This window comes from Nestor notabilis, unplaced genomic scaffold (assembly GCF_000696875.1).
Source record: "Nestor notabilis isolate BGI_N333 unplaced genomic scaffold, ASM69687v1 scaffold3057, whole genome shotgun sequence".
In the NCBI taxonomy this organism is placed as follows: Eukaryota; Metazoa; Chordata; class Aves; order Psittaciformes; family Psittacidae; genus Nestor; species Nestor notabilis.
In genome coordinates, this window is record NW_009937684.1 from 112,224 (window position 1) to 138,830 (window position 26,607).

A 26,607-nucleotide genomic window follows, 5' to 3' on the forward strand; every position below is an offset into this window, starting at 1 on the left:
CAGGTGTCCTAAAAAAGCCCAGCAGCCAGCTGCAAAGCTGAATCTCAAAAGCAAGCAAGGAGATAGGACGCAGAAGGGAACGACCCTCAGAAGGGTGCTATATGTGAGCATACAGCCCAAGTGCACGCCTCCACTGCCACCAACAACGGCACTGCCTTCATCCTGTGTCGGAGCGCTCCCACCAGGGTCCCCCCAGCACAGAACCCAGTTCAACTGGGTAGCGGATGATCCAGCTTTAAAAAAGGAGGAATTATAAAAACCACAATAATTCTCTCACAGGACTGCTTAGGGCAATTTCCAGGTGCTGCAGATGAGTTCCTTCATATTTTCAGATGTGATAGCAGAGGCCAGAAACAGACTCAAAGACACTTTCTGGACCAGCCTGTGAAGGGACTGGTCCTTCCGGCAGTCCATTTGTTTCCTCTGCATCACTCCCTTTCCCCCATGGTCCATTCATTCGATCCTTTTTGACCCTCCAAGACCATTATAGTGCAATGATGCATCCAAAAGCTAAATCTCTACACCCATGCCCTCCTGCATCCACCCATGTCCTCAGTCACCACCCAGTTACATGCTGGTCATCACCAAGGCTGTGCTTTGAGACAAGACAACGATCCCATACCCGCCTGGTGCGTCCTGCCCTGTGAGGGGCTGCTCCTGGGGCCATCCCCGGCTGCGTTGAACGCGGAGATGCAGACCATGTACCGCGTGTGGCTGGTCAGGTTCTTGAGCCGGACAGTTGTCTCTGGGAGGAAAAGGACCTTCACTTTCTCTGTGTCATTCTGGGTGTCGCTCTCCCAGTAATAAATCTGTTGGAACAGTGGGATGTTTCAGTATATCCTACATGTTGAAAATATCTGGGCATTGCAGCTATAAAAGATCAGGAAGATGGCGCAGTTTTGCTCTGGACTCCTCCACTAAATGGCATACTGATGCCTTTCACTATGTTCCCAGTCTTTTCTCTTCCTTTGGCAAATTCCCAGTGCCAAAGTGGTCCAGTGACCACGTAGCTGAGTACATCACTCAAAAATAGAGCAGAGGCTGAAAAATGTGGCCTAATGACAGCACATATGAGCTGCCAGAGTTCAGCATGAGAGGTCAGTTTTTAAATTCTCCCTGAAAAGCTAGCTGCCTGTCAGCACTGGCATCCTGCTGTGCTGGTCCGTAATTCACCTCTGTATGCACACAATGGTTTCACCATTTGTGGCCACAGGACAGCCAAGCAAACGTCCTCCTGAAGAGAGTAATAAAGACTTTCCCTAAAGTTCCTTGAGGTACTTTTTCCCATTCTTGCCTTACGTAATTTTTATCCTGATGCCATAAAATTAGGCTTTGGAGAAGTTGTTTCCAAGAGGAAAAGTGGTGCCAGCCCTACTTATTGGACAGTCCTGGCAGCGAGAGCATTACAACAGGCCAAAGCAAGCCAGAAAGTTGTGAGAACGAGCCAAGGCAAGACTCCTCCTTGGCTCTGCAAGCCAGCCTGTTAGAGCCCTCTATATGTACAAAAGGAAAAGAACATGAATTGATATATAAGGATGCTTGTTACTGCCAAGAAGGGATGCCAGATTATTCACATTGGCTTGTTTTTTCTTTGCTTATGGACCTAAATTCATGGAGAGAGGCAGAGCCAGACACTGAACCAAAGCCAAGCTCAAGTGTTTGTAGACTTGCCCATTTCCACTCTCTGAGGGTCCATGCTCATGCTGGAGAAGCTGAACAACATGCCTCTGAAACGTGTTCATCTCCTATGAACCAAATGCAATTAATACTATGATTTAATTTTGTTAAAGTTAAGGAAATGAAATCATTCTTCCGAAATCTGACCTGGCTCAGGCTTCTAGCTTGGAGAAAGTTCTGCTTTTCCTAATGGCTTGTAACATTTGATAGATAGAAAGCTCAGTTAAATTTCTTCAATACATTTCTTGCCCCTAGCTCTTATGTCTGTTGCTTTCTGGAGCAGATATGTTGCCTCTATAAGTAGAGCTGACTCCTTATCTGCATACCCTGTTTCCCCATGCTCTCCTTCTCCACAAACAGCAACACACTTCTCCTTTTCTCTCCCCCTCAATCTCATTCTCTTTGTTTTGGGACTCAGTGACATTTCTGTACTGCAATGTGAATGCTGTTTTAATTTGCCTTATGCAGCGAGGGCAACTGTGAGATAGCTCTACAAACTACAAGTAATAGCAACTCCAAGCAAGAAAAATGAAGCCAGTAGAAACAGAAGGATTGCCTTGTAGCCTTGGATGTTCCCATTTTGGCTGTCAGCTGGAGGTGGGTCCCAGGTGAGCTCCAACTGGCTTGCAGAAAGGGAGTTTATTTGGATGTTCTGTGGGGCCAGCGCTGGTGCTAGAGAGAAAGGAGGAAAAAAGAATTAATAGTGACAAGCAAAACTAGTTCATATTCAGGATGCAATTTCCCATTTGCAGAAGGGCTCAGGACAAGCTCTGTTTACACCGCAAGTCAGCTAACAGAGTCAGCCCTGGAGGTATCTGTATCACAGGGAGGTCTCAGCACACGTGGACTGAGGAGCAGCCAAGCCTCCAGAGGTGGCTGCTCCCACACAGGCAGGGTTAGACATTGAATCGACTTGACCCTGCCAGCAGCTTTGAAAAAGAAAGGAGAATTTTGTCTTCGTTCCATGATTTTGGGCTTGCCTTGGGCAATGATGCTGGGAGCAACTCGGAGCAAGGCAGCTCCCTTGCCACCATCAGCCTGGCCACCCTCTTAGCAGCAAGTGTTTTTAACAGCCTCTTTGCAAGGTTCCAAGACTTAGGGCCAAAATACTGTCCAAAATTACCTCCCAAACCAGTCAGATGCTAAGCAATTCAATTAATATTTTATGTAATGACAAAATGACTTTTAGTTGCTAATTACTAGCTCTTTTTTGATTATACCTTCACATATATATACTGGTTCTCTGGGGCTCCTGATATTTCTTCTGTGCATTGTGCTACGCTAGAAAACTAATCTTGGAGTGCACCTGGGCCACACCATCCTTCCCTTTGTCAGGATCCAGCTCGGTGCAGGTGGATTTTCTTCCCCAGCGGCTAGCAAGGACAGTCTGTTCTCCCGACCTGCTGTCTCTGCCTCCGGCAGGTCTTAACAAACCAGCACATGTTCTGTTTACAGAAAAGGTGCTGAAGTGTGTCCTGTTCACATTCCCAAAGGAGGAAAAGACAGGCAGGGCGAAGGGTATACTTCTCCTTTATGTATGTTCACAGTGCCATAGCCTTCACCCCGACCACCTGAGAAAGCTCCTCTTTTCTCACTGACCCTTTATGGGCCATAAATAGAAGTGATAAAACATTCACTGCTCAAGTTAGATAGCCCCGGTTATCCGTTCCTCTGGAGACTTCTTTCTTTAGACAGAATGACCTTCATAAGTCACACTTTTCTACCAATACTCCCTCCCCCCAAGTTATAAAATAAAATAGTAATTAACACCCACTCAGCCTGACACCAACTATTTATTTTGTTCTAACTGTGTGGTTTCCATATTATCACTGCCCACCCTGCCGTTAATGGAAATGTTAATAACCAGCGCCAGGTTGTTGTGACAGATGCTTGGGCTCATTATCAGAAATTCTTATTTACCGCTCCATTAAACGACAGAATTGCACAAAAAACAATTCAATCAAAACTAACTGGAGGAATTTTAACAGCCACATTAATAATCCCAAACATAAATAAAGTTAATGTCTTTTGCATGTTTGCCATCGGCAACTCTATTGCAAAATTATTGCTGTACAATTAAAACGTGAACGGCAAAATTGAAAATAGCCTTTATTGCAGTGCTCGGTTAAAACTATTTGTTTATAGTATTTTTGTTGTTTCTTTTTCAGCTGCATACAGCGAATGCACGAGGTGACAGTGACCACCAGTAAAACACAGCTTGTTCAGAGGGGTGCACTCGTTTAATTGCGGCTCTGTTTTCTGGGCTTCGTGGTGGAGCGCAGGAAGTTCGGTGCAACAGCACTGTGCTGTTAAGGACCAAAAAGCTCAAGATTCAGAGACTTCCACAGCACACAACAGAGTGTGAGGCCAAGCTGATCACACAGTACAAGCCTGATAATACATCTCGGAGATTTGCAGATGATGACATGCTCAGGGGAACAGGAATATGTACAATCACAGAAGAAAATGGATCACTTTAGCAATGTATTTTCTTTCGAGGTAGTGACACTACTGTCTGTCCACAGCTGACAGCTTCAAAGTGCTCTCAATACCAAGGTCTAAAGCAGCATCTATAATAGTGTTTTTCTTTGGATCCTCTGTGCCAGCCTGCGACAATTGCTGCTTCCGAGATGTGACCATTAGAAGAGCCAGCGTGTGCAACCTGCTGCCAGAACAAAACCACGTTTCCTCACCCTCTTCTTTGAGCATGTCTAAGAAACACAATGGTTAAAACCTGCCAGTGATCACTCTCCGCTGACACGCTCCCTGCTGGAGCTGCACTTTTGCTGGCACAGCAGCAGAAAATGTGATGGGAAGGAAAGAAAAAAGAGGCTGGTGTTGAAAACGACATTTCTTTTCACTACCCCAGAGCCTCCATGAGATGCAAATTGTTTGGTTTTGTGCCCTGTCTGTCCCTCTGTTCAACTTTCACAGGCTGATGTGTCCCTCCTCTTCTAAGCACAGATTTCTTGTTGACAGCAAGGGACAGCAGAACAGTGCTGCTGATGCTTGATGTGGCTCTGCGCAGACAGCACATTACATTAAGGGTGAAATGAAATACCTTAAAAAGAAGGAAAACACATCCCTAAGGCCTCTACCTGTTTGAAACCCCAAACCATTCACTGAATGTATGGACAGCCTGTGCCAATAAAAAGCAAATGTATTTTAAAGGTGAATTCAAAAGCCTTTTACCTTCTAGGAATGCAGTTCAAGATTACTGAATACATAACCTGAGTTTTTTCATGGCTGTTGAAATCACAAATACATAAAAATCAAGGTTAAAGCTAACCTCACACGGCTATAGGTGTTAGTGACATTATCAACAGGAGTGACACAGACCCCTGAGGGTCCAAACTCAGCTCTTGGCAGGTGGAAAGCATTTCACTTTCCATGAAAAACAAAAAGTATGTATTCATGAAGTCTGAATCTGTGCACATATCCTGCCTTTGAATCTCATGCAGGTATTTGTAAGCATTTCTTTCCTTATCTGATTTCAGTTCACCTTTGAGATTGTCTCCTTGAAACACTTTCTCAGCCAAAACCATAAGGAGAAAGGCTGAGCAGGTTGTGTAGTAATTAGGAAAAAATAACAATAACTACGGACTGGGAATAAGATTGCCAGAATCAAGTAAAACCAACTCTACTGGTAAACATAGTGAGCGTCAAAATAAGCCCATAAATAAAGTTACACATCTAAATTCAAATTTAAACATATCACTGCCCTCATTTTCCAGTCGTGCTGAACAGCCTCTGCTCACACTGCAGTCAATTTGAGCTTGCAAATGCTTATAACCTTTAAAGAGAAGGTGCTTAAAATCCCCAGTGGCCTGCCTGTGACGGAGCTCTGTGCATTGCAGGTTCACCTTAGTTTTTCTCACTGCTTCCTTGGGGTATTTGCTCTCTGGGCTGGGTATCACCGAGAGCTTTTCATCAATATGAAACTACTATTCCTTTTCACAGCGACAGTTGCCACAATGCTCTGTAGCACAGGTAGGCTACTAATCCTTGTGATTTATTGGGTAAACTCAACAACTGTTTTTATGAAGCATTCCTTGCTTCTCTTACATCTGCTCCAATTTCTGGGTAGGAAAAGATTTCTCCTCTACTGATTTTCTAATTGTTTCTATAATGCCAGTATTATGTTAGGAAATTCACAGACAAGACTGGGACAAGATTCCGGGACACTCATGCCATTTAAATGAACATGCAGGGGGGAAAAAAAAAAAAAGAGGAGAAAAATGCAGTGAAAGAGACTGATGATTTTCTGTGCATCAGCTTGATCCCACAGTTCCAAACAATCCCAAGCAAGTTTCTGTTTTGTAAAGACCTCTGATCCTTTTCTGTCTAGCAAGCACTTCCTCCCTAGCTTATCAAAGCATGCCTTTGTGAACATGCCTGCTTTTATTCCCTAGTAATCAATATATTTGCATTTTGGTGTTAGCACCTAGAGGCCAGAATCTCATTGCACAATGTGTTGCATAAACACAGAACAAAGACACAGCTCCAGGCCCCAAAAGCTTCTAATCTGTATGTCTACACATTATAATGCAGGGGTGGTTTTGACATCCCCGCTGTAGTCTTATCTACCTAGTGAGTAACAAGAGAGAAGACAGCAATATTCAATGTAGCATGCGCTGACAATTAAAGCTTGCACATGCAGCACCTCCAAAGTTTACACAGTGATTCTTGGCACACACAGTCATGGAAAACAGAAGTGGAAAGCATTTGGAGACGGCTCAGACATCCACCCCCATGTGTGACACAGGATCAGCTCTGCTGCTCAGATGTTGGTGTAATCTCCATCACTGACCTGTCCCCAGATTCCCCTGCTTTCCCCACACAAACTCTGCCAGCATTTCCCTATTTTAAGAACTCTTAAAATAACCCTCATATTATTTTTTTTGATGTCTAGCCTATTACATCCTTATCGTATTGAACTTACGTCCCTGCAGTGGCATGGAGAACAGATTGTTTCTTCTCCCGTTGCAGCCACTGCCCTCAAGTTATGGAGTAGATAAGCAACAGTTAAGTGGATTTTAAAAGCCAAACACAACATAACAAACAGAAGGACACAAGATAAAACAGCGAGAGTGATCTGCAGAACGGGCAAAGCAAAACACAAGAGGCTTTCTTGCAGTATGGGCTTAGAGAAGGAATGCAAGGATGATGCCTCCCAAGAAAGAACAAAAAGGTGTATCTGCAGATGTTTGCAGTCACTCCTTCCATGAAGGAAAAGCAGCATGAGAGAAACATGTTCAGTGTTTATTGGCCATTTTCTTGAAGGAGCTGCAAAAGAGAGGTGGGAATGAGGCACACTTCCCCTGTGCAGCAGTACCTCTGCCATCAGGAATGCTGCGTGAGCGATGCTGATTAGTTCAATAACAATTAGTTAATTGTGCTTCAGAAACAGCTACTGTGAAGCAGCTTTCCGCTGTGACAAAGCAGCACAAGCTATATTTAGAATGTTTCCCACCAATTTCTGGCTGGTTTAGGCTAGGCTACATTTTGTGATGGAAGTATGTGCTTTTTCCAAGGACCGCACTTTTTGGGGTTACTTAGATGTATTTCAGATGCAGTAAGACAAGCAGAGCCACATATAAAGGATCTTAACCCCTCCAACACAACTCTGTTTGCTAACATTGGACCTGAGTGCTCCTAACGTCATATTCAGGCATGACAGTTTGGCACCAAAACCTGGTGTTACCAGGTTATGTTATTATTAAGCCAGTTATTAACTTTGCCAGCCCTGTGTCATCCCGTGACTCAAAATGAGTCTCGGGAAATGAGCAATCTGGTCTCCCCCATCTCCTACTAGGAGGGGAGGAGGTTTAAGAAGCTGGAAAAGCCAGGTTTTAGTAGGAACTAACCCTTTCTCAGGGGTGTTGATAGATGTGTTGATTTACATGATTGTAAGAGAAATTGAAACATTTCCGAGTGTACAAGAGACCAATGGAAGTCAATACGATACTAACTTGAACACCACCTTTCTCACCCCCACGAACACTGATGAAGAGGGAGCACAGGCTAATCAATGCAAACCAGAAAGGTAAACAGACAAACCTATCTTGGTGGATAAGGAGTGGAGAGGAGGAAAATAGCTGTCAGGAAATTTGGGAATCTAGCACATCTACAATTGTTTTACTCTGTGACATATAATTTAGGTAGGCAAACATTTGGTCCCCTCCCTGTATACTACACTTAGTAATGTAGCTGTGTTTTGCCACATCAAATTTTTAAGGGTATTGAAGTCATGAAAAAGCATAAATAAAAGCAGCTGCAAATGATACCCAAATGTAACATCTCCAGCTTCTTTGCTTAGCACTGGGAAGCTTCCCAATATTGGCTAGGCCTGTCTTCAGCATCTGCAGAGACATGAAAAGGATGTGGGGGTGGAGGGAGGGAGAATGGAGAGATGACATTAACCACACATAATGGAAAACACTGAAATGAAACAAGGACTAGAAACGGAGTATCCTTTCCATGGACACAGACTCTAGGAGGTTATCTGCCAATGCCATTTTCTTGAACTGAGGAGGCAATCATGTTCTGAGGAAACCTCCATGGATATGACTTATTCATGAAGAACCTTCATAAACTGGCAAGTGACTCAAGCAGAAGTAATTCTCATCCTGTCCCTCACTGTCTCTTCCAGTGGTGGTGAAAACACAGTGGCTGTGATTGCTAATCTTTTAATGTGGGGTTCAGATTTTCCAGTAAGTCATGCGCAATCCAGGATTTTCAGGGGACAGACGTGACCTGAGTGATGCACAAGGAGTTACTGTGACTGCATTACCATGCCTACAAAGGAGGCAGACCTCATGGAGCAGTGCTGTGAAATAGTTAGATCCTGCAAGCAAAACCTACACACTTCTCTTTTGCTGAAGCCCACAGTTCTACTTAGCTAATATAAACCTAAAATAGGCTATCACATTGCATACTGAGATTATCCATCAAGGGACTGAGAGCTCCTGGCCCAAAAAGTAAAGCCCTTACAGAACTGTCAGACTGCCTCTGGAAACAGTGGCTAAACCAGGAAGGGGGTAAAAAATAAGAAGAGTTTTTTTCCTCTATTTCTTTTGTGTCAACAAAGATATGATCACACACAGGCAGGCAGCCCATCAGTCAGCAGAGACGGACCCATGAGCAGGAACAGCAAGTCTGACAAGCATTAGGTATGCACAAACAAACACACAGGCATAAACCTACAAGCTAAAATCCCCTTTCACTCACATCAATGAAAATGAGGGTTAGCTCTGCTAAAGCCAGTAGACCTACCCCCGTGCCTAAGTGAGAGCAGTGTCAGCTCTGAGGAAAGCAGGATTCACTCCCCAGGAGGTACTGAAGGTTGTTCAAGGGTGCAAGGGATAGTGAAGAACTGCTGAGTATTTGATACTCTGGCCTGATCTTCCCTCAGGAGCACTGGGAGGAGTGGGAGCAGCAGGTGGGAACATCCTGCTCTCGACTCTCTTAAAAATGTCTAGTCATTAGACAAAGGCAAAATTACCTACTTCAGACTATCTCCCCAGGCTCTCTGGTTCCCAAGACTCCTCCTCCTCCATTTATAGCCATGTTCCACTCATAATCATTTATTAATCCCACACTCTAATATCACAATACCACAAGACAGCCAACAAAAGCACCCACTTAATGTTCACTAACAGTAACGGCAGCACCTCCTAAAGCCTTAAAAGCACCAACAACTCCACTAAAACCAAGAGAGCGTATAGAATAATTAGGGTGAATCTCCACTGGGTTTGCCATAGACCAAATGTTAAAAGCCATATTAGAAAAAAGTCCAACTGAGCAGGTGAGATCTGCCACTGTGAGACCTTTTGCTGGGGCTTTAATGCAAGTTTGGGTAGCTCAGCCCCATGAGGGATTCATTTAGGATTTACAGATTGCAATGGTCAGGGAGCCCAGGGAGGGCTGTGATCTTCTGCTCCTGAGGAGAGAAAGATTTCATTTACGTTTTCTCAGCTCTGAGAGTTTTCTCTTTCTTTATTTTGCAGACATAGCATCACTGTGGTTCCATACCCCCAATATCATCTCAGTGTCCAAACTGCTACAGCCAAAATATTTTAGGATATTGCTAATTCATTCATGAAAAAAAGGCAACTTTTTTGTTTTCAGTCTATAACAGACAACCTGAAAGTCACCAGTTCCATGATTGATGACAGATACAGCAAACAGATGTCAGAAAAGAAAACCAACTGTGTTTCTCTACAGCTGGCTTCACAGCAAAGCTGTACAGAGGAGGCAAAGCCACAGGAGTTGAGACCCGTATGAAAATACTTACAACATTTTGCTCACATGTCACAGGATGACTGAAATCAAGCAGAGCAGGACCGCACAATTAGAGAAAATAGAAATTTGGCTGCAAACATAACCCTTTAGTCAAAAATACTCAAACTCCAGCCTGTGTCTCCTTGACTATGAGTTATCAGCCAGGGGCTTTTCCCCACTTCTTTACCAGTGCAATTTATGGTTCGTCTTACTTTACTACTGATTACTCATATCTTTGAAAGGAAGGTTAATTCCTTTGCTTTTAATGGAGTAGCTCTGCTGTTAGTTCAATAAGGCTTTGCATACGTGATTAGGCTTCTCCTCCCTCCACGCTCTGTGCACTGTGCAGGGATGTCCCTGCACTCAGTTCTTCACAGGCTATGTAACACCGCAGCAGAACAGCTAATTTGTCCTACTGCTCCCACTGCTGCTTGCACCTACCACAGAACAAACACAGGAGTCCTGATGATGAATTTGAGTACAGAGAGTCTGTCTGTCTTGGGTTACAGTCAGTACTAAAAACCGACATCAAATTGTTGGTTTTGTGAGATGGAAGTTCATCACCTGAGCAAAACATTGCACCACAATTGGCATCCCAAAGCCACCCTCATTAGCAACAGCAGCGGCAGAGATATAAGCAAGTGCAGTTGATCAAAAACTGATGATATTTTTGCTTGGACAGAAGCATCTTTCCTACATTGAGACGTGATAAAGAGAGGCAATTACACCAGAGCTAAGCAGGAGCTGCCGCACTGCATAAAGCATTCTGCTGTACCAAAGGCTGCTTATGACCAATATGAACAACTTAATGAGCTGTTAATGAAGCACACATTCGGCTTTTACTTGCAGCATGAAAACATTGCAAATCATTTTAGGGAGCTTCTGAATCGTCAATGGAGAATTAAAGACGTCAAATCAGCCCATCAAATCTATGTCTCAATCTGGCCACTGCTTTCCACTGCATTCTCTTAAAATTCATTTTCCTATATGGTAGAATAACTTGCTTTGACAGCAGTACAACTCTAACTTAGACTTTGCTTCCTTCTGCCTTGACATTAGATTTCAGTCTCCAGAGAGCTGCAGGGATGTCTTTTTGACATGTTGACATTAAGGCCACTTCTTCCACAGACTCAAACGGGCACAGTTACTTTCTGCCTTACCATTGCAACAGCAGCTACTGAGCTAAGCTACCAAATTTGGAAGTTTAATTATGAAACCTTTGTGCTTATCTGTAAACAGATTAAGAATGTAAAAGTACCCTTAAAAAAAAGCCCGTCTGAATAAGAAAGGGAGCAAGGTTTATACAGAGAATTCATACCCATAATTCCCCAGCATTGCAGCAATACCAGTAACACACAAGGAATGACTAATGCTCTAATGTAGGCACAGTTCAGTTATTTTTTAGTTATTTTTTACTCTCCTGTCACAGCCCTGTGGGATTAGATAATGCAGCCAAGTGCTATCTATACTACTACTACCAGCAGTGGAGCTGCATTGATGGGAACAACAAATCCAAACCGGATTTGCTGCAGACAAGCCCCAAGTGGAAACCATGTATAGAAGGAGGCTGAAGGAGTTTAAAATCCACCAAGAAATACTGATGAAATGTACCCAGTGGCTCATCCTACTCTCAGAAATGGAATGCTATTGGCATACAGGTGTAATGGTTTCCATTAATGCAAGAGAAACTGAAAAGAGTTTTCTTCTCCAGTCCAAACAGGAAACGTCTCACCATTTCTTTTTCTTCTCCAGCTTCCTTATACTTCCCCTTTCCTGCTCTGCCTGACTTTATTCTCTCTTCTAGAGCATTGTTGGAGAACACAGCTGGAATCTTTAAGTTGAGGAAGGAGAATGAGAAGTTCTTCTTGCTTAGGAAGAAAGACACTGGGGACAGCATGAAAACCCAATGTCACTCCTGGAGCAAGACATTCCCAGAACAGCTGCTTAAAGCTCATTCACAATTGAGCATGATGCTGGAACAGCCCTCCAGATTCGTTAAATTTAAAGAGGAGGGGAAAAGGAGATCAATGTTTCAAACACTCTGCCATCCTGCAAAAGTAGCCTCTTGCTGATGCTCAGAAGCATCAACAATTAAAAGGCAAATACCTGAACATTTCAAAGGCTTGGTGCTTTTAAAACACCAAAGAAGGTCAACCCCCTTTGTTTAAAGTTTGAGGAATTGAAAGCAATAAGTTATTTACTATACTACTTTCCAGTAGTTTCCCCCCATTCCCTTTTGTTAATCAAGGGAAGATACTGTCCCTAGGCTGACAGGTTTTAGACTACTGCAATGTGAAATGGCCATGATAATCCTCCTTCTTCCCTTCTCCAGTGGCATCTGGGATGGAAATGCCCACCCAGCTCTCCTAGCTGTGCCAGCAGCAACGTGCTCCCTATCTGCATACACACAGTTGGCCACTGAGAGACAAGGCCCACGTGTCCCAAACAGATAGGAGAAAACAGCCAAGGGGGCCACAGCACACTGATTGAAGCTGCCAGCTCTAATGCACTGAAATGTTGTCATTCCTCTTGCAGGCTGTTAACAAGGAAGCACAGGGGACTTCTCTGCACAGCATCTTCTCAGCTACATTCAGGGCAGGGAAGGAGATAAAGCTTCTGTGCTATACAAGGAAGTGAGGTAGTGCTGAGGGACTCCCTAAAGTGACCTACGACTGAGAGGTGACACCAATTAGGGTATTTTGTATGAACACATGAAGAGAGTGAGGCCTGCAAAAAGAGATTAAAACACTCAAGGACAAAAAAGCCTTGTTCTGACAACCTTCTCTAGCATTAGCATGATAGACAAAGGGACATAGTCCAAGCACCAGGTAAGAAGAGACACGAGCTCTTTGCTAGAAGCAGTTTATAAAGGGAAGCCAGGTGACTGGAGTCAAGTCTTTACTTCCTTATGAGGCTTATTTCTCCTTAGCATGGCTTCTTCTCTCTATTTTATCTTCTCTTTCCTAAATCTTAATCACTGTCTTTGGTCTTGGAGCTTTCCAGATAGCTTCTATTTCTTGCTTGTAACATGCTGGAGATGGTCAGGCAGCATTGAGTGCTTCCCCTGACATTACTGGCAGAGCTGACACCCTACATGTGTCAGCTGTGGTGAACAAAATAAAGCCTGTGAACTCCAGGAACACGTGTGAAGCTGTAGGCAGAAGGGCAGATGATAACGACTGCAGGTAACAGTGGGACATTTGCTTTGGTGTCTGCCAGCTTTGCACCAAGAGGTAGATACAGGTTTTTGAAGATGGTAAGAAGAGAGAGGTAAGAAGCAGTCACCCCTCTGTCCCACTCCTGTTCCTTTCCAAGCTAGTTTTACTTGGAAGAAAGCCAGGAAACCTTTTCTGAAAGATGATGGTACAACCAAGGCAGCATTTCAACAAAGGACTTCTAAGAAGGGGATCTCTGTCTCCCAGCTCTTTTTACTGCTTGCCTTTCCCATTGCACTACCAGCATTCAGAGATCATTATTACAAAGAACAGTAACAACAAACCACCCTCATCATTTCTTGTGAATTCTGAAGGTCACCAATGTCACCATCAGTTATAATGACACAAGTCACTCCCCTCTTCACACAAATGGATTTACCACCAGTTTAAAGGCTAGTATCTCTAGGTGCACTCCACCCCTTCTGTTACTTCCTCTCCATGAATACACACTCTCCTCTGGCAGCAGCTGCTGGAAGAAATTATTAATTCCATTATTTTTCATCCAAGCCAGCTTTGAGTATATGGGAGAACCACTGGAGGCTGCAGGCTCGTTAGCACAGGATTTGTACTGGCACCCTCCATTTTATTCACCTTCCCAAATTAGGTGAAGCACACCTGCCCCACCATGTTTAATTACAATGCAGGTGGTGGAGTCTCCTCAACTCCAGAGCCCACCACACAATCAGATAGTGACAGCAACCTGGTAGAATAAAGCTCTTGATATAGTGGCTGCTCTAACAGAGTCTTCATTTCAGTTGAGCAGAACAGCACCTCTGGTAGCAGCTGCATTTAGGGCTGGGATGAATATCAGTACCCAGCCTCTTGCTGAACACTCACTCTCTTTCCAATCAAAGCCAGCATCCCTGACAGCTGAACTGTTAAATGAATTAACAAGGCGAGAAGGGGGTTTGCCAACGGGGCTGCGACTCCCTTCCTAATTTCTGCAAGTGGTGGCTTTCAATTTTTCTGTCATTTGTCAGGAGATGCACATGGTTCTCTAATGAGCAGGGCAGAGCTGCAGCCAGCTCTAAAAAGGCAATATCACAAGAATCTTCTGGTCTGTGGAGGAGAGAGATCCAGATGCTTGAGGCAGGTGGGGGAAGGAACTGGCTCTGTTCAGACTGAGCAGGCACCGCATCCTCCCTGGCTGTGCTGAGCACAAGGGCTCCCAGCCTGCTCTCCAGACACGAGGAAGAATTGCTCTCCATGCCAGTGAGTTCTACAAACATCCAGGCAGAACTCCATTTTGAGCCTTTGCTGCAGCTTTGATCTTACGGGCTACTGTAACAAGAAAAAGGTTTTGCTCCAAACCACATCCCCAAAACACATCCAGCTCCCTTATTCACCAGGCAAGTCAGGATACAGAGGTCTGTTACTCATGTCCGGCCTGTTGCCTACCAGCAGCTGCCCATCAGCCAGAGGCAAGTGAGACCTGAGCACTTGGGCTGCCCGGGGAGGCTATTGGCTGGGATACAGCTCAATGGCACTCCGGGGCTTGAGAGAAGCTCCCCATTGGGTGTTTTTTATTTGTTTGTTTGGCCACTCTGCCAGAAAGTTGGTTTAAATGTTTTTTGTTCCAAATTTGTCAGGAGGTTCCATTACTGGAGCTTTTATTGTAAACACCCAGATATAAGGATAGGAAAATCTTCCAATCTAACAGACGAGAGGGCAACGGAAAAGGAAGGAATTACAGACACTCTTCCTTCTGCATCATTCATCTGTCTGCACAAGACACGGAAGCTGAACAGCCCATCAACCATCTGTATTATTCCCAGGTGCCCTACACTGTATGAAACACCCACCAGAACTGCACAGTATTGGGTATTTGACTGAGCTGGCCTAAACCCAGCACGCTTCCCAAAGGCAAATGCTGTATTTTCCTTTTTACAAGTGAGAGGAATGTTCCTGCACCTAACCAGAATTACTGGAACCTTTACAGCAGAAGGAAGCACTGTTCAGCAATATTGAGATGAAAGTTATCCGTGGCCTTCAGCCTGGAGACTGGTTCCCTTCAGTCATTTTGTGTTCAGTGCTATGCCTGTGTTGTCAGCACTTGTTTATTGGGAAGGTTTTTTCTATTTTTAACATGGATGCTCCAGTTGCTGAAGCTAAGCAGATCCATTTTTTCCAGTTTACTGCTTAACTGCCTTTACCATGGGTAAGAACATCAAGCAAACAATAACAACAAAACTTGTATTTCCACAGCACACTTAAACTCGAAGGTGTCACAAATCAATTTAAAACTTAAATTGCAATACCAGCTCCAATCACTTTACTCACAGTATAAATCACAGCCAGTTCTGGAGGTGGAAGAGGCAGTTCTATAACAAAGTGTAATAACTTCACACAACAAGAGTGAAAATCGGCAGGAAGATCCTACATTCATCATTTCTACCGCATGAACCTGGATTGTCCCTAACCAGAGGTAAATCCAAGATCTCTAAAAAACCCATCAGAGTCACGCTACAACTTCAGATACACCAGCCCTGCCTGTGAAAAAAGGTCTCCTGGATATATCAGTTTCCTCTCAAGTTTGGCTCCTTCCATTGCCCTGTTTCCTGTCTGAGTTACAGTAAGGAAGACCTGGACCACGGGATTAAAAGACATGATGTATCAACATTTCCTTGTTTTCCCCAGCTGACTTTCTGTGCTGTGTACATGTGTATGAATGCATGTGCTGGCTCCATTTGCAGCAGTGAGATATTGAGCTCTGAAACAAAAATGTATTTTGAAGCCAGCTACAGTTGGCTCCACTTGGGGTTTTCTTCACTGCAGTTGCACAAGTAAGAGCAGCAGCAAACTAGAAAAAAATGTAAATATTGCCAGCTGTCTCTGCAGAACCATGCTGCTCTAATTAATTTATGATGTTTTCAGAGGAAGAGAGTGAATGGTTCACCGTATCTGAAATGAAAAGGTTAAGTAGAGTTTAAAAAATGTGCAGTAGAGTTTAAAAAAGATGTGCTTTGCTTAGTTTTCAGCAATAGAATATTTAATGAATAAGAATAAAATGAATTATTGCTGGGTTTGATAGCTTCTACATCCTAGCCTTAAGACAGAAGAACAAAAGTGTAATCAGATCCCGTCACGGCATCAGAGTGAACAACAGGAGGGCAAGTGTTGCCTATTCTTGTTCTAAACTTCAAAAGACACTGCTGCAGAAATTGATACCATAACTAACAACTATTTCAGCACCAGCCTCTTTCCAGCTGGGGTCACCATAAATACAGCACCGCTGCTGTGGCTGTGAGGAAGACATCAGCTGTTCCAGTCCTGCGTTCCTCTGGGTAGAGATACCCAGAACAGACTCAGCTGCGGGTTATCTGAGCTCTACAAAATCAACAGTCTCACAAAGCATTCAAAGAATGTGTCTAGTTAACTGTCTCATCCTGATTTCCACCTCCAGCCTTCCAATGGAGGGATTTTAACATGATGGACAAGTTACATTTCATAAATACAGCCTGTATTCATGCACTAGACCCATAATAAGCAAAGGCATGAATAGCACCACTGACCCTCAGCTTCTGTAGAGGCTGGATGCAGCTATAAAGTCTGCATGTTCCTGAGTGTAATCATCATCTATGCCTCCAAAGCTAGCAGTAAACTAGACATAGCGTCTTCGTGACTTCAAGAGCATAAAACTACAGCAAGGTGTGGCACAGGCACACAGGCTGTATGTCTCTACACAGGCAGTGTCTCTACACAGAGAGTTATAAAATAAAAGAAGCAAGAAGCATCTTTCCAAGTCTCCCTTGTTTTGTAGTTTTGTTTCTTTTCCCTTGTGGCTTTCCTGTGCTCCACTTTTCACTTCTTTAACTTGAGTCAGTTTTTCCCTCAAGCTAATTTGGTATGAACAGTCATCCTCCTGCAACTCCAAAAAGATTTTCTCTCCTTTCTTTCAAATGCTTTTTCTCCCTCGTTCGTGTAGACCCACTGGCTTTCATTTGGCAGGAAACTCTCAGTGACAACCTATTCCTGGAGAGGATGCTAAAAGAAACTGTTAGTGATCATGATTGGGGAATTTTTCACCATCCCTTTTCCTGACAAATATTGAATATTATCTGGAGAATACTAAAACATGCTGGTAACTTGAAAAGAAAAGAAAATCAACTAATTTTCCTTTTACCTACCTGCTTCACCCACAAACACTTCCACTGGTGTGCTGGTAGGGCTCTCACCAATTACATTATATGCTGTCATTAATACTTCGTATCTCTTGTATTTCTTCAACTCTGAAAAAGGAAAATATTACATTATTCTATTACATATTATAGACTATTATTTATCTTACAGGTGTTTTTTAGACTCCATCACTTCTTTAACACCAGACTTCTCTCTTGTGAAACAGAGCATTAGAACAGTACAATGATGCAACATCTACTTCTATCCCTCCTTTATTCACACATCATGGAAGGATTTGCATAACTGTGAAAGATCTTTGCAATGAAATGGCAGGATTTTCCAGAGTTTCCTCACACTGTTGCTTCAGTAGAAGGAATCATTCCTGATGAGTAACTAACCAGAAGAGTATCTCCAGGTCATTTTTAATGACACAAAAAGGCAGGACTTTGCTTTGAATGTTCAACAGACAGGCTTGTTTTGATCTCTTGTGGTAGAAAAGAACATGGCTTCAAGCCTTTGCCTAACCCCAGGGACTTTGATCTAGGGAATCATTTAGCAACTGCACTGCTCAAGAATGTCAGTTGAAGCAGGTTGAATGCCAGTTCAATGGCTGAAGCAGGGTGCAGAAGAAGATCTGCAGTGGGGAATCTGGAGTCCCATCTGAAGTACTGCATGAGTACCTCTCTCCTTCAAAGCAACCACAGCTTGAACATCAATCACAAAGAGACGGGAGAATTTGGAGTCTGGACTCAATTTGGCAACCAATTTCTTTGCCGACATACAGAAACTACTGTTGACAGATGAGCTTGGTGAGTGAGGGCAGTGTAAAAAGATCTAGAGAACAAAACTGCATGAGGGTAATTAACAGATGCAAACAAGGGTGGAGGAGAATCATGTCAACATCAGTAGGGAAGGCAGCGCCTGAGCTGTTTCAGACTTTGCTTTTACAGGATGAAAGAATCAATCCTAACAGAAATATTTATCATCCACAGTATTTAGCAGTGAAATTAAGAATAAGGGAGCAATCAATAATATAAATTGCCCTATTTAGATGAGCATTGAATTGATTAAGACACACATGGCCAGGGGTCCAAATTTCTCCCTTTGCCAATAATATTCGCTGCTATTTATGAATCAGATAGTACTTTTAACTCTGTGGCTGACAGTATGGCATCAGCTTGGGAAGGTTCAATAAGCCTAATCATCATCTCATTTCAGTTTCATGGAAGTGTTTTCAACTCCTGTGCTCCTGTATGTGACTCATAGTCCACCATCATTCCCCTGTCTCAGGCACACTAGAGATGATATCTGATTTATGTGATACCACTAAACTCAGATGGACTGCAACACATATAGCAGGCAAATCAGCAGTAACAAACAAACAAACAAACACCAGTAAGATTTGTAAGATATGGTACTGTGTAGCTTGTACAGGGAATCTTTAATTGCTGCCATGAAAAGTCACAAGGGAGATGCTAGTGTTAACTGGATGTGGAGGAAAATGGAACACATGAGAGTTCATGCATGCAAGTTTCAGTGGGGATAGGGCTTAATTTTTTTTTTTTAGCTCATCACAATCTGTGACTCAAAAGCCTTGGGCAAAACCTATCTAGTGAACCATCATCACCACAAAGCAACTCGCCTTTTAACTCTGTCGAATGCTATTTTATTCATTTCCAATTGAAAACACCTCTGGAGATGCACATAAATTCATTGGGCTCACTCTAAACTGGCCTCCTACTCCATGGAATGCCTGAGCATCCAATGCTTGAATCACAGGACTAATGATGTGATACAGCTAAACTCAGATGGACTGCAAAATATGTAGCAAGCGAATCAAAATTCATTTAGCATTAGCAATACTGGGTTGTTACAGTCAATAATGTTTTACCTTCCCAGCAGCCACATTTTTACAACAGCTACCTACTTGCATCATCAGTGCCTCTTGATGTAAGAAAAAGAAGCTCAAGGAAGCAGAATCATTAATCGGTGTTGATTTCTACTAGATCCACTGAGGAGAACCATAGCAGTTTGCCTGTAGTGTATTTTGAACCATTACAAAGAGTCTCATCTAAAGGCAATATGCACTTACGTGTTAATTCATACGTCGTTAATGCAGAGCTGCTGTTCACTGTCTTGAAGCTGCTTTGGGCTATTCAGGGTAAGCAAAGCAGAAAGCTTGTTACAGTGCAAGGAAATAGTTATTGCAAATGATGTACAGCAGACAGAGGCAAATGATGCAGCACACACATACACAGTCTGAGCTTTAGGACTATCCCTTGAAGGACAATAAAATCACATCACTCTCTTGTAACACATCAAAAGCATCTCACTCACACGGGACTGTTTCATTTCCTCCTCAAACAGAGAATCTCACAAATATACAACACAGAAATGTTCTGATTCCTAGATTAAATAGAAAAATGTGTAAAAAGGAAACAGTTTACAGGGGGGGAAAGTCTCAGCATTGTATTACCTCCTTATTTCTCAACATGCAAAATTCAACACCTTAACAGCTGCAGGGTAAAGACCTGGAACATGGGCCACAAAAAGTCAACGCTTACAATAGAACAGGACCCGTTTCTTTAAATGTGTGTTAGATTCCCCACAGTTTCACTTACAGAATTCAATAATCCTGCTGTGAGTTGAATTGTAATAATATGCTAAGCTGTGCAAAACTGGAGGTCAGTGAGGAACAGAGGTGTTAAGGTGAGGACTGTCATATTACGAGGAGAAAGAGGGAAATTTCTCTGAAAATACACTTTTCTCCACCCCTTTTTCTCTCTCGACTCCCTGGAGAGGTACAGCACATTTTTTTCTACTCTACAGCTATTAGGAACATAGCTGCAGGGCCAGCCAAGAAGGACCACAGGAAACTAGTAGGTTTCACAGGCTCCCTGGCTTGTGAGACTAGAGAGCATCCAAAGTCATTATTTCATGAATATATACATAGTCAGTCAGCTTTTGTCTGGAAAAATCTCTTATGAATACTTACACCTGTAGGAGCTTTACATCTCTACTCTCTCCTGGTTAAAACTCTGTGCAGTCTGAGAAGTTTCATTCAGGACTGATTGCATAAGTGAGGTCAGAGTTAGGTGCTTACGTTATATTTAAAGCACCCACTTTTTCCACACCCCTACGCAAACTACCCTTTTGTAGAAACCACTTTTATGGGTTCAGGGAGACATGGAAGATGATGTAAGATATTTGAATAGTCTCAACTCAAACCTATTCTGCTGCTCTTGGATTATTACCTTATTCTGAATGTTCCACATAAAATAGGACAAAAGCTGGCCCCTGTGTGAGCATCTTTCGTTGCTGGACCATATATATCTGTCAGGCTACTGAGTGCCCACATCTTTGCCTCGAATCATCTTATTCTGCCTATTCTTCCCTCTGATTTCCTTTCTAGCCTTTGTCTAAAAATCCTTCTCATTTTTCTACCTTCCTTTCCACCTTCCTTCCATGTGAGCCAAAAATCCCAATGACTCACATGGCAAACACGCACCTTAAAAATCTTGCTCATTTTTGCTGTTTTCTTCCAAAATAGGGACAAGCACTTTGAAATTGTAAAAAATTCTACTTAAAATTTCTCCTCAGGTGTTTGTTGATTATAAAAACTACTGAAAAATAACAAGAAAGAAAAAGGTTCCCAGCTGAGGAAAGTTAACTCTCTCTTCTGACTGATGGCAGAAAAAGTATACCAGGGTAATCAATAAATGGAGAGAGCAGAGAGCAGGAAATCAGAGGATATATAAGGGACAGAACATCAGTTCAAGCATGCTGGCATAGATTAGCATGTACCATGACAAGTTATGCTGAGCAGACAGAAGTTACCACCATTTTCCAGCATCTTCAGCCTGAGTTTGTAAAGGCTAGATTATCCAAGCACTCTTAGACACGATTTGTTTTATTTCCATGGGGAAAGAGAGCATACAGTGCTTGGCATAATGACGGATTACTATTCTGGGATGTTACAGGGTCCAAAACACAGGCTTACGTGTGAGCTCTGCTCTTAAAGCTGAAGGGCTCTGGATGGTTTTGGTTTCTGTTCCAGATCCAGTGTCATAATCCAGCTCCCGATAGTAGATCCGGTATCCCAAGAGCAAGCCATTTAAACTCTCCACTTTGGGTGGCTGAAAAACATTCACATAAGAACAGGCTTGTTAGGATGGGCATTGCGACAAACATCCACCACAACAAGCAGTAGCTGACAGTGGTCCTGTGTGAAGGGGCACCGTGATCTCTGGTGAAAACAGCCATGAATAATATGCAGGGAATATACAGGGTCAAAGGTTGTGTGAGTTGAAAAACACAAGTTAAAGGCAACTTTGATGATTTCACTCAGCTGTGGCAGTTACAAAAGGCTCTTTATTTAAAACTGACACCTGATGCACTACACTAAGAGCTAAGGTCCTTTCCTTCTTGGTGCACAGAAACTTGTGTGTGACAAAGAACATAAATAAGCATGCCCCTGAAAGTGCATAGTGCTGGCCACCAACAGTGGAACAGCAAAACAGTATTTCACTTCTTCTGAGATGAAAAGAAAGGAATTACGTTGTCAAAGACAGCATTTCTGTAATGGCTATTTTCCTTGGGGACTGTTCAAACAATATTCTTCATTTGGCATGATTTTGCTGAGAAGACCGATGAGAAAATAACAAAGAATTGGTGTATTCCAGTTTTGATTAGGAAGATGAATACATCTAGTAGCCTCAGAGAGGTATTTAGTCACAGTGTAATGGATTCTGGAGTGTTGCATAGGTCCAGTCCCATAGGCAAACACAATTCTCCTCCATAACAGCTTGGAGCAGTACAGGATGTATGACCACAGAGCTGACCCAGATAGGAGTTTTTTTTTCCTTCTGCAACAAGCTGGAAGAAGCTCAAAGGCATAATACCTCAGCAAGGATTATCAGCAGCCCCTCACATCTTCCTTCAGATAGAGATACACAGGCAGAACACTGAAAAGGAGATTTTTGTCCGAATGGCTTGCTTAAATAGAGACAAGCAGAGGGATTCCTTATGTTTGGGGAAAAAAATTACTTTCATGAGTCTAATACAGGCTAAGAACTGCAGAAAAGAAAAGATGCCCTGAGCCATTTATCTTCTAAAGATTCTTGTACTGAAATTTAAGAGGCTGAAAGTATAAATGAAAAGGATTTTAATGATGATCTCACCTTTAATCCAGAAAGATCCCTAGTAGTCTTGAGAACTTTACTAAGGAAAATCTGTCCAATGTGGAAAAATTAACTGCTGGTGTGAAATGCTGTCACAATAGAAGGTAATACCACATGTAATTTTAATGAAGAAAGGAAGATTATTTTTTACAGGAAAAGGGGAAGATATTTGGTAATAACCTAGCATTCTGCTTCCAGAAATGACAAGAATTTTCCATTACTTCATTATGATGGCAAGAGGAGAGTGCAGGCAGTCCTGTCTCAGTGCAGAGGACTTTGCTTTGGCTGAAGGAATTAAGTAGAAAGGTTGCAGTATATGGAAATCAAAAAAGAAAATTATGTGAAGCAGTGTGTAAGAAAGCTACACAGCTACCAGGAAAAGGAGGAGAAAATACTCCTGTAAGAAGCAGCCTTCTTTTGCAGTTGTCCTGCCCAGAGCCTGCTGAAAACAATCCAGATAGTCCTAAGATCTTGCTGTACTTGCTGTGCATGGTTGGAGAACCTCATTCATCATCATTTCATGCTCATTACTGTGCTCCATCCTTTGGAGAAACTCTGAGCACCTTTCACTATTATTTAGCATCTGCCTTACAGAATGACCTAGGAATGAAGATTGTGAGAGACCTCAGGAATCATAAGGACTAGGCCTTCAAGACTGCAGAAAGTCACCTTCTTAAAGTCTATTTCACAATCAGAACCTCCACCAGAAAACAAGGAAGGTGATTTTTCTGCTTCCCAGTATTCCTATTGGAAAGCTGTTCCAAGTCTCACTACCTGGGTGGTTAGAAACCTTCATTTAATTTCCGATCTGAATAATTCACAGCTAGTCTATAACCATTTGTTACTGTGCTAACATTGCCTTTTGGGTTATATTGTTCTCCCTAGGGGGTGTTTACACCCGTGATGTATTTTGAAAAGGGCAATCATATTCCCTCTCGGGCTCCACTGTACAAGGCAAATACGTCAACCTCTTGTACAACAGCGTTTCCTAGTCTCAGATTAAGCCCCTTGTTCAAGGGACTAAGCAAACAGACCAAACACAGTGACAGCTTTCTCCACGGCTGCCTGATGACATGATCGCTCATGGACCAGCTGAAATGTTCTCCTCTGCAAGCTGGAGGAGATCTGGTTTACTGGAAATTACTCATGTATCTATCATGATCCTTTTTTCTTTTCCATTCTTCTGACTTTTCTCTTTGGTTTTCTATATTATATTGAGGTTGTTTTAGCCCTGATGGTGCTATAGCAGAAAAGGGCTCCACAACACAGCAATGTCCTTGCCTCCCTCTGTCCTGGCAGGGAGGAGTCACAACACAAACCATGAAGTGTCTTCTCCAGAGACAGGGTAAAGGGAGGCCCTATCCTACCAAGATACATCTTAAGTGCATCACCAAAAAGGAGGAGGGAGGCTGCAAGAAAACAAAGCCTTTCCAGCACCTAAATAAACTTCACACAATGAAAAATACAGTGAGTGTTCCATGGATTTGTATTTCAGGCAATTGTTACCTAGAAGGAAGGTGCTCTCAGAAAGAGCCAAAGTATTTTCCTATTTTAACTATTAATATATATTTTTTAATAATAATTAAAAAAAAGGTTGAGGTGGAATATCCTACAGAATCTTAAAAGGAAAACACTGCTGAAGCTGAGAAAGAGACTGTTAATCCCTGCTCTGCCATGTAACTGCCTAACAGATAAAGCTTAATCCCTCATTGTGGTGCAACACTGATTTGTTGATAGCAAGCATTATTTTCTTATGCTTTCATGTGATTCTCCAGTTTTTCCTTCCTTTAAATTTAGGACAGGAAAGCTCAGAAAATAAATGGCTTGAAAACTGCCTTTCTCCTTGCCATGGAAATGATGATTCTTTCCTGAAAAGGGTACTCTGCTAAAAGGTCAGGTCTTCCCCTTCCTATCTGTCTTTCACGGACAAAACTCTGCTTTTGATGTAATGGATTATTTAGGGGTTTGTAGGAAGGCCTGAGGGATCTGCTGAAATAGGTAAAATGATTATGAGTGGCAGCCTGTAATGTTGTACAGAAGTAAGAGAAATATTTTTGTGCCGTTTAAAAAAAAAAAAGAAAGAAAAAAAGACTAAAATGTAAGTTTGAATAATTGTTATCTCTAAGGTAGAAGCAGAACTACACGATCCTGATGTTAACTGTAACATCCTCCAGAACATCTGAACTAACCTTGCATTATTGATACCACAGACCTCAATGGAAATTACATACTTTCTTCTACTTGAAATTTGAAAATCATGGAGTGATTGGACCCAGCAGCTGAAAGCCTAGATAGTGCATTTCCAGTTTGTTTGGTGAATTATTAACACAGCTGTGAGTTAAAAATGTAGCTTTGCTCGGAAATCTCCTCTCCCATTTAACTCGAGTGCTGGTTTCAGTTTACATCATTTCTTAGGCACTGCTGTGAAACTTTCTCTTAATTGGAGGCTATTGTGGGACTTGAAGATTTCTGTTTATTTGAAAAATATAGTACAGTTGAATTACCAGGACCTATTAATACACACGTAGTAATGACATATAATCGCCCACAACTCCCTTGAGAAGGCTCTGGCACAACAACCCCATTTCATTTTCATGAAATAAAAAGCCTCCAATTACCCAAACAACCACCTATTTCACATTAACTACACACCAATAATCAGTCAATTGGGGGAATGTTTCTTTCTGCAGTACATCACGCCTCACATTCTCTATCCTCTCTTGGTGTACCTTTTTTCCTTCACTAGGGGCTTTTATTAGTAGGTGGGATGGTAGATTTACATCTCTCCACAATTCCTTTGATAAAACTGTTCAACATGTCTCCTATTTGTTCAACATGCTGTAAGCAATGTTGCTGCTTAGTATTATGCTGCATGAACTTGGGCCAGGAAGCCAGCAGTACAGCCATGCATATTTTTAAAGTGCTGCTGCATAGCAATAAACAGACTCTCATATTTTTTCTCCAAAAATGCAAGGAGCCCCATCTGTACTATAAATTCATATGTACATTTTTCGCTATAGTGCAATCTGTCCAAAGTTATCCTTATTATGTGTGTGGGACGCTGTCCCGGGAACAGGGTGGGCAAAGGCTTTCCAGGATAGATTATGGATAACGTGCAGTACCCCACTGGGTTCCCTCTATTAATGCTCACTCTGCAAAAAGCAGCCTCAGGCACTGGGTCACAAAATGTTCCAGCATCTCCCAGGAGGCCAGTACTGAAAGATAAAGGAAGGCAGAGGAAATGCCTGTATAAAACGCAGACTTGGCACAAATACTTTCATATCCAACTCAGAGATGTTATGAAGAGCTCAAACTTCCTTTCTTTTCTCTGAAGAAATCTTAGATTTTAGCCCTCAAAGAACCAAGAGGGCATGTGGAGTTCCTCACAGGTATGAACAGGATCTCAGGCACAGCATGCACTTCTGATTATTTCAGCAGCTGAAGGAGGGAGTATGCGACGTGAGCAACAGTGAGCTTTTGATTACCTGATCTCTACCAATTCCACACTTTGTTAAATGTTTTCAGTGTAAAGCTGCACATCTATTGATATCAATGGAAGGACAGCAGAATCTGTACAGGCAATGATCTTGGGCATTGCTACAGAAACTCCATTAACTCTCAAGCTTTCCCCCATGTGACACAAAGTAGCAGCAACTGCCAGAAATTTCCATCCATTGCTAAAATATATGCCAAGATCAGGAAAATAAGAAAGTAGCTGTAGTCCTTCAACTTTACAATACTTCCAAGCTCAAGAAAATGTCCCTTGAGCTGTACCATCAAGTTAAAGCAACCAAAAACTTGTTCCAGAAACATTAAAACTTTTCATGTTACCTACCTGCCACTGCACAAGGACGGATGAAGTCGTGTGGGGAGTTACTAACACAGAACTGGGTGGTTCACCTGGAACTAAACCAGAAATAAAAGGTAACCAAAGTAGTTATAAACATCAGGGTGGAAAATGGGTGGCTTTTATTCATCAGATTCTCTTTCTTCACTGCTGAAGAAAATCTTCTGTCCCAGCTACTACACGGTGAGACTCAAAAGCGATGCGGCGGGTATGACTATTGCCATCTGGGCAGAAGACAGCTACTTCCCATACATCTCTTGCTCTACCTGTGGCTTTGGCAATTTCA

General features: G+C 42.5%; 1 protein-coding gene across 1 annotated transcript in view; it reads right to left on the minus strand.

Moving 5' to 3' along the window:
- SDK1 (sidekick cell adhesion molecule 1) overlaps positions 1-26,607 on the minus strand; it is a gene marked incomplete at its 5' end in the record, with an annotated part of 138,888 nt that overhangs the window by 25,123 nt on the left and 87,158 nt on the right. The window contains 6 exons of the mRNA XM_010018940.1: positions 623-809; positions 2,234-2,349; positions 17,303-17,404; positions 19,387-19,446; positions 21,295-21,430; positions 26,310-26,380. Coding sequence (XP_010017242.1) covers positions 623-809; positions 2,234-2,349; positions 17,303-17,404; positions 19,387-19,446; positions 21,295-21,430; positions 26,310-26,380 — 672 coding nt within the window. The remainder of the gene's footprint in view (positions 1-622; positions 810-2,233; positions 2,350-17,302; positions 17,405-19,386; positions 19,447-21,294; positions 21,431-26,309; positions 26,381-26,607) is intronic.